Source organism: Syngnathus typhle, linkage group LG11 (genome assembly GCF_033458585.1).
Source record: "Syngnathus typhle isolate RoL2023-S1 ecotype Sweden linkage group LG11, RoL_Styp_1.0, whole genome shotgun sequence".
NCBI lineage: Eukaryota > Metazoa > Chordata > Actinopteri > Syngnathiformes > Syngnathidae > Syngnathus > Syngnathus typhle.
Window position 1 is genome coordinate 12,317,710 of NC_083748.1, and position 8,170 is coordinate 12,325,879.

The window sequence follows — 8,170 nt, forward strand, 5'->3', positions numbered from 1 at the left end:
TTTCAATTTCGTCTTTATTTGATTTATTTTTTAACAAAACCTTTTGTTTTGAAAAACATAACATGTACAACTTTTTTCAATTCACAATAGAAACACAACAATTTACTTATTAATTGACTTATTAAATATACTTTGAATGATATTTTGCATGCGGTGTTGCAATGGTGCTCAGTCAAGTACTGCCACTTTAAATAACGACGAAAGCAACAGACAGGCGTTGGCGAGAGACAGACGGACCGACCAACAGACAGGCAGAGAGACACCCGGCTTCTTCTGTCGGTCCACGTGTAAACGTGCTAACATTTACCGCCATCCTTTTCCTTGAATCGCAGCTTGCGCCAGTATCCTTGCGCCGGCGAGACGAACTAGACCCAGCTCCCACGCTAGATTCAACGGTGCCGCTTCTCCTGACACGTTCCTGCCCAGACCCGATGCAAATGCCCATTCATGCCAATGATTAAATAATCGGTACTGGGTCGGTGCGTCGTGGGTAACGATTTGGCGCGGATTTTTGTCTGCGGACGCACACCGGCGAGCCGCGCCCATAAAAGCGCTGCGGCCACGTCGGCCACACCCACTTTGTGTGCTAACAGCTAGCCGGTCGGTCAGGACAACTCTCCCCGCACCATGCTTCCTATGTCCCGGTTCAACTTTACACAACAGCAACTGGTCTTCGCCGCCAAGTAGTCGCCGTTCTCCTCGGGCCGTTCCTTTTGCTCGGACTTTGACCTCCGTGGATGTTGTTCTTCCACTTTATTGAAACCCGACTGTCTCTTTGAAGCTCAACTGCCGGTAAGAACGCCCGTTTTTTTTGTCTTGGCGTCGAGTAGGTTCATAGAATCACTGACGACAACCGGTGCTGCTTGATGGAAAAGCTTCGGAGCCCGGTCCCCACGCGTGTTAACATGGAGCGTGGCTTTTAAACGGTAGTCGCCGCGTCGAGAAATGTGTCGCGTAAACGCGCCGCTGGGTGTCGTCTGCGTCGAAACCCATCTAGGAAAGGCTGAAATTTTCACAAGCTGCTTGATTACTCTAATCCACTCCACGCTCGGCAAGTTGTTCAAAATCTGTTTTTTGTTTAATCTGTTGGGAAGGAATTCGGCGTCGTTTTCTTGTGCTTAAAACGCCATCAAATTGCCCCGCAGTCGCACACGTGGATCCCGTTTCACGCCGCACTAGGGCGTTCTGTAAGTCATTGCGGAGGAGCCAAACCCTCATTAGAAAATGCGCATTTTTTTCCCTCGCTCCTTCATTGCTCTGAAACTGCGTCTCTCTATGCAAACTAAGCGATACCTGGCTTCGCGTTTTGTCATGGAGAGAAAATCGGCGTGGACGTGTTTTGGTGAAACTTTTACATTTGACAAATACACTCTACGCGTGCATCCTGTTTGCACACAAGGGCGTAAAAAAAATTGGACCTCCATTCATCCGGATACATAAACGTAGTACTCGTGTGTCTGCGTGTCTTAAATGCATTTCCCCAAACAGTGTGGCTTTGTCCACGGCGAGCATGAAACGCATCCATCCACGCAGCATGTGATTGTGACATGACCTCCACGCCCTGCGGACACGCGCTGGTGGCTTCAATGCGTCTGGGTGCACGAGTGTGCGCGTGTACAAAGTGAAAGTTGTCATCTTTGGACCTCTTTCAAGTTTTTGTTTGAAAGCGTATATTGTGGCGAGAAGGTGCTGCTGCCCCCCACCCCTCTTCTCCAGCTGTTGCTCTGACGTGGTGAGAAAAGGGTGTGGCCTTCTTTCACGGGTTAGCGGCCATGAAAGGAGTGGGTGGTGCCCGAGTGATGTAAACATGGAGAAAAGGCAGCCCACTTCGAGTAAAGCTCACTTTTTTCGTCGAGTTCACTTTCACTCTTGGATTTACTTGCTTCTCTGCATTTTAAGATTTTAACTGTGATTCCCTCTCTTTTTTTTTTTGTCTGCAGTTTGAAGATGTTGCAAAGCTTTGCCCAGTCGCCGGACTGGCTCTGCTCGGAGCCGCTGCTGTTTGACGAAGAAGAGATCTGCCAAATTCTGATGAAGGACCTGCAGTCGCCCCCCATGAAGGAGGGCGCCGCCGGGACGGCTAAGCCCCTTTCTAGCGGAGACCAACTGAGCTTCGTGTCCGACATCCTGCTGGAGGACTATGACATGCACCTCAACTGGAACTGCGCCTTCATCTACGACAAGGAGGGAGGTGGCGGGGGAGGGGGGCCGCCACGCTCCCCTACATTGGAGGAGGAGGAGAGCGGCGAGGACAGCCTGTGGCGCTGCCTGGCATCGGACAAGTGCCCGGAGGAGAAGTTGGCAGCGGCCGTGCTAGGCTCCAGCCCGCTGCTTTCCGACATTGACGGCAGTATCTTCGAGGGGCTTGCCGGCTCCACGCTGGACTGCCAGAACCTGTTGGGGGGCCAGGAGACGGCGGAGGTCACGTCTGACTACTACTCTGCCGGAGGGGACGTGTCCACGTACTCGTCCAGCGACTCCGGTGAGACCAAAGTTTCGCTGCTCTTCCAAATGCCTACACGCACGCACACACACCACACACATGCTTGCCAACGTAATCGTTTTTTTAAAGGCGGTATGGGCGGAGTCTGAGCTGGTGACTGACAGCTCAGCTTAAGTGTGGGAGTGCGCGTGCGCTCCGTCCGTCCATGAACATGTCATGACTCATGCAGTTCTCCGGCATTACTGACTGTTAACCACACAGGAAGTGGTGAACCCCTTTGTTCAACGTTGAATTTATTTGACTCATTTTCTATCATGAAAATCAAAAGTTTTTCTTTCAAATTTTTTGAATGAATAAAATCACTTTATATTTTAGATTTATTCTTGTTTTACAGATTTCTGAATGACATTAAAAACAATTTGAATATTATAGATTAAAATAGAACATTTGAGGTCATCGAAATAAACATGTTAAATCAGTATTTTTATTTTATTCATGACTTAATTTCTTTACTATATTTTTTATCATTAAAATACCTTTCCATTTATTTATTTTTGAATTGAAAACATCTTGAAATAGCTTTTGGGCCACTTTTGTGTTAAAGTCCTGACTTTTGAATTTTCAGAGGAGGAGATCGACGTGGTGACAGTGGGGCGCTGCTCGTCGGCCCGCCGGCAGAAGGAGCAGGAAGAGGAGGAAGAGCGCTGCGCTCTGCGGCGCCACCACCTGGAGATCCAGTTGCAACACAACTACGCCGCCCCCCGCCCGGCCTCGCCGCCGCCGCCGCATTCCTCGTGCAACAAACGCTCCCGCGCCCATCACGCCTTGCCGTCGACCCGCCGCCACCACCAGGCGTCGTGGCGCCACCCGGCCGAGACAGAGGATGAGGAGGAGCGGCGGCGCACGCACAATGTGATGGAGCGGCAGCGGCGCAACGAGCTCAAGAACTGCTTTGTGCACCTACGTGACAACGTCCCCGAGTTGTCCCGCAACGACAAGGCCTCCAAGGTGGTCATCCTGAAGAAGGCCCGGGACTGCATCCACGGCCTGGAGGAGAACGACCGTCGGCTGCACGCCAAGCGGGACAAACTGCGTGCCAAGCAGGAGCAGCTCAAAGCGCGGCTGCGGCAACTCCGGACACTCGCACGCTCGTGAAAGATGGAAGAAAATGAGACTTTTTTTTTTTTTTTGTACAAATGACTTGACATTTTGCTTTCAGGAATGAGGAGCACGTGTATGCACAAAGACAGACTTTTCAGTGGACTTGAGACACACACGTTGCGATGCCTTGACTGCTGACTGTTAAAATACGCACACATGATGAACGAGGTCAGTTCTTGTTAGTGAAACTTGAACCTGCACGTCTCGGCAAAGGTCGGCACTCTTGCATGTGGAATTTCAGGATGAAGCAAAAAATGAGGCTGGGCATATTGGGGTGGGGGGGGTGTTACAGGCAGCCCCGCTTCATCACTGCTTCATCTTGAACTTTCACGCCAAAGGCCAAATTTGCGAGTCATGTCTTCAGGATGTCTTGTAGCCATAGCAACCACCAATCCCTCCGCCGCCACACCTTTTGATGGCCTTTGGGTGTTTTTGGGGCAGCTCGAGTTCTTAGAATTTTGTGTCCGTCATTTTTGGGCAAAAAGCTACCTCCGCCTCAACAGCCCCGCCTGTGACCACCTTTGTCACCTGTACATTATTTTTTTTCTTTATTTCAATGTCCATTCTGTTATTGTATTTTAAATTATTTTAAGTTGTGCTTATTCTTTTTCTTCAATTGTTTGTTTTAGTTTTGGTAGTTGAAAAGTGATTTTTTTTTTTTCTTTTCGTCAACACCTTCTTTTTCTTTTTTTTTTTTTAAATCAAAGAATGACAGTTGGGAACTGTGCCTGCATGGATTCTCTACATGCACATACAACGGTTTTGTATTGTGCCTTTTTTTCCCCCTCAGGAATGTAAGAATATGAAATTCCCAAAATGTACCATGTGTTTTTTCGACTAAATGATTTTGCCTATGAATTAAAATTTTTATGGTATCACTTCATGTCGGTTGTCGCTTGCTCTTGCACTTGTACTTTGTTGTGCGTAGCTCAGAATAGGCCAAGTTAGATACACTTTGAAAAATGAATTTGTATGGATTCTGACTTAATTCTATTTTTCTATCATAAAATCGGGACGTCATTCCTGCAGTAGAATTTCTTATAATTTTAATCCATTCATCATTAGACGACGACTTGATTACAGAAGTTTTGACGTTTATCACATTGATTTAGAAATGTGTCTGAACTTTGATTGTCTTTCCATAGTAGATTGTTTTTCTGATGAAATTAGGACCTCACGTGACCTTAACTTTGGACTGTGGTCCAGTAAAATCTGATGCTATTTCTTTTTATGTGAGGAAAATGATAAGCACCAAACTATCCAACATGATCCCAAGAAGCACTTTTCACCTTTTTCCTCTCCTGGTTGAACAGGAAAACAAGATTTGCCAGCTTGGTCTCAGGAGACCAAAGTGTGAGTGAAGCTCCTGCCTGCTCTGACATGACAATCATGGATTGTGCAAACATGCATTGCCATGTGTGTGCGAGAGTTATGTAGGCCAAGGTGAGAGTCAGCTTTTAAGATAACAAGCAAGTGAACTGATCAGATGCTGTAAAAAAAAAAAAAAAACTCTCGAGTGGTTTTCACTCTTGCTCAAGCCTGAGCCAACAACACATTCCATCATTTTTTAACATTTGTTAAGAAGATTGTTCTGTCAGAAACCAGTTTGGGTTTTTAAAAAAAAATGACAGACTATGATTATTTTTTCGGAGACGATCAGGTGCCGTACGTAAGTTTTCGTCTTTTTCACTTGAAAGCGAGATGTGTGACGTGAGAGGGGAATTTTGCAGCCTCCAAACTTGGCCACTTTGGGCTCCCTGGTGCTGCCCCTAGTTTGCATGCATTGAGCCGACGCCTCTCATTTGAGCGGCCTTTGTCATTTCAAGCAGAATCGGCCGAATGCGCAAAATAGCAACATCAGTGTTGGGAAAGTTGATTTTCTACATGAACGGGTTCAGTTCACAAATTTCAAAATGAACTTGGAAATTTTATGCATCATTCCAAAAAGTAAAAATTCATAGTTCTTTTCTTCCCCCAATCAAAACAAAGTAGGGTTAGGGTTTCAAACTAGGGTTTGAAATTAGGTTTAGGGATTCAAAGTAGGTTTTGAAATTAGGATTAGGGTTCTAAAGTAGGGTGTCAAAGTAGTGTTTCAAACTAGGATTAGGGTTTCAAGATAGATCATCGAAACTGATGCAGTGTTTGTGTTACTGCTGCGAGCCACTGTTATACTCTCCCCACCACCATCATCACAGGCAACCCCCACTTTGGGCTCCTTCAACCCTTGCTAATACCCCCCCCCCCCCCCCCCCTCACCCCTATGATGATCAGCCATCTTGTTTAGGGGAAAACCTGGCCAGCTGTGTTTGCTGTTGTCTTAGTATAGTTTGAACGAAAGCTGAGGAACGAAGGGGGGGCTCCCTTAAAAAAGACCCCACCCTTGTTCTCTGTGTCAGAGACAAGTCAGACCCACAAGTAAAAGTGTGTGCAGGAAAGGGCGTGTGGGCTAGCACATCTCCGTTAGGTCATGCTTGAGTGAAGCACCAAAACAATTGCAACAACGATGCCCTCGCATGTGGGCAAGCAGAGCTCCAGTCGGAGGACATTGTTGACATTGAAGTAGTTTGGGGGCCCCGTCTGTTGCATATCAAACCAAAGTCCCGCCTGGTCCCTGCGTCATTGCGGTGACCATTCACACGTCGGTCGCAACAAACACGGCAGCAGCTTCACATTTGCTTTCTTTAAGGTTCAAGGTGACGCTAGCAAAAGGCAAATGCCCACAAAGGGGTTGCAAAAACAACGTGAGGGTCCGACATCTGTCAAAATGGCTCTCGTTTGTGCAGAAGGCAAGCTTAGAATGGACCATTTGCTTTCACACAGCTGCTTTGATATCATTTCTACTGTACATTTTTTTCATCAGATGTACGTGATTTGGACATGTTGGTCTTCCAAAATCAAATGAATTCTTACTCATGATCACACGTAAATTATTCACCGTAAAATGAATTTCAAGTGAGATGTTATATTTGCAGGTCTTAAAGCATAATGCAAAGCTAATGCTAGCAAAAGGCAGCGCCAAACGGTAACAGCCACAACAGCGCTCTGCTGATGAGCGCACACACAGCTGCAACACGCACACACACGCGTAACACATGTGTATGAACAATTTGAAACATTTGTCAGTGGACTATACGGATGAATAGAGTCTACTCACGTGCAACATGTTACTCACATAGTGACAGATAAGAGTGCGCAACTGTGCACGCCTGATCTGAACAGACTGAGGTGATGTGTTGCCAAATTAGCATGAAAAATGACCAAGTTTTGATAAATGGATAGAAAAATAGATGGAAAAATGGGTAGATTGATAGATAGATAGATAGATGTCTTTTTGATGGCATTGTCGAGAGTGGCAGCCTCACAGCGGTGTTCTCTCTTTTTCTCTTTCTTAAAAGAAGGGATTCTTTTCTCCTTTCTCTTTCCCTTTATTTGTAGTATGGAGTTGAACTAAACTGTCCTTACAGCCGTTTGTGGAGGCTTTTTGTGTGTTTTGGGGTGTTCTTTAAAGAGGGCTGTTTGGCGGACCTCGGGATCATTTACAATATTTCGGCCTCTCCCCTTGTTACTTTTTTCCTTTGTTATTGTCTTTGTTGCTTTGATGACTTTCGCCTTTATTCTTTGTGGCGCCGTTGTGAGTGGATGGCTTTTGTAGAAGCCTACTGAGTTGCGCTCATGTCATCAGTTTGTCTTTTATATCCCCACTCTGTGGTCTGAATGCTGCTGGAAACTTGAATTCCCCCCCGGGGATCAATAAAGTATCTATCCCGCGTGTCGCAGCTGTCACGGAGCGACGTAAAAGTCTTTACAATATTTGTATTCTGATTGCTATAGCACAAATGTGGCGTCTTAATTGGGTGTGGTGGTAGTGGAATCATATTGCTTGGCGAGCTCAATTGCTGATCTTTGACATCACTGCGGTCAATTTGGGGGCATTTCTGAGGCTCATTACAATAAAGTAGAAAAAAAAAATCGAAGCTTTGCGACAGATTTTACTATAGAGGCAGAAACGACATTAAAGTGTGTTGGGGCATTTGCACACTCGTACTTGTTTCTTGTGAGAATCATTGATTGTCATTTCTTATCAGACAGACAGACAGACAGATAGCTAGAAGGAACAATGGTCAATCCGTTTGACTTCCAAATGTGCCCCCTCTTAAAATGTCCCTCCTGGTGAGCTCTTGGGGGTCCCTCAGCAGGAGGGTCCGGCCGCCACAGTGACGAAGATGGGCTCAGACACGGCGTTGAAATGGAAGTGTGAAAGTGGGGGCGGGTGCAGGGGCATTCAAACGAATGCGGCTATGCAGGATCAGCTGATGGGCCGTGAACAAACTCCCCCTCCCCCTACACCTCGCATAGAAGAAACTGGAGTCACTCCTAATCTAGTGGGGACACCATCCTGAGTACTTCACTGAGGCTGTAATCCTCTCCCGGGGGATTGCAAATGAGGGGGCACAAAGGTGATTTGGCCGTCGGGGGTAGCGAGTGGAGTGGGGGTCAGCAGTTAATGATCTGAAATGCTCAACGGGTCAAAAGATTCACTTCCGGAAAACAAAGGAGTCCTGTTCT

At 46.6% G+C, this 8,170-nt stretch overlaps 1 protein-coding gene across 1 annotated transcript; it reads left to right on the plus strand.

Annotated features, from left to right (window-relative positions):
• Window positions 1-553: 553 nt before the first annotated feature.
• LOC133162729 (transcriptional regulator Myc-2-like) lies at window positions 554-4,487 on the plus strand. Its single transcript, XM_061292126.1, has 3 exons — window positions 554-792; window positions 1,941-2,482; window positions 3,069-4,487. The coding sequence occupies exons 2-3, from the start codon at window positions 1,948-1,950 to the stop codon at window positions 3,596-3,598; spliced, it is 1,065 nt and encodes a 354-aa protein (XP_061148110.1). The 5' UTR covers window positions 554-792; window positions 1,941-1,947; the 3' UTR covers window positions 3,599-4,487.
• The last annotated feature ends 3,683 nt before the right edge of the window (window positions 4,488-8,170 follow it).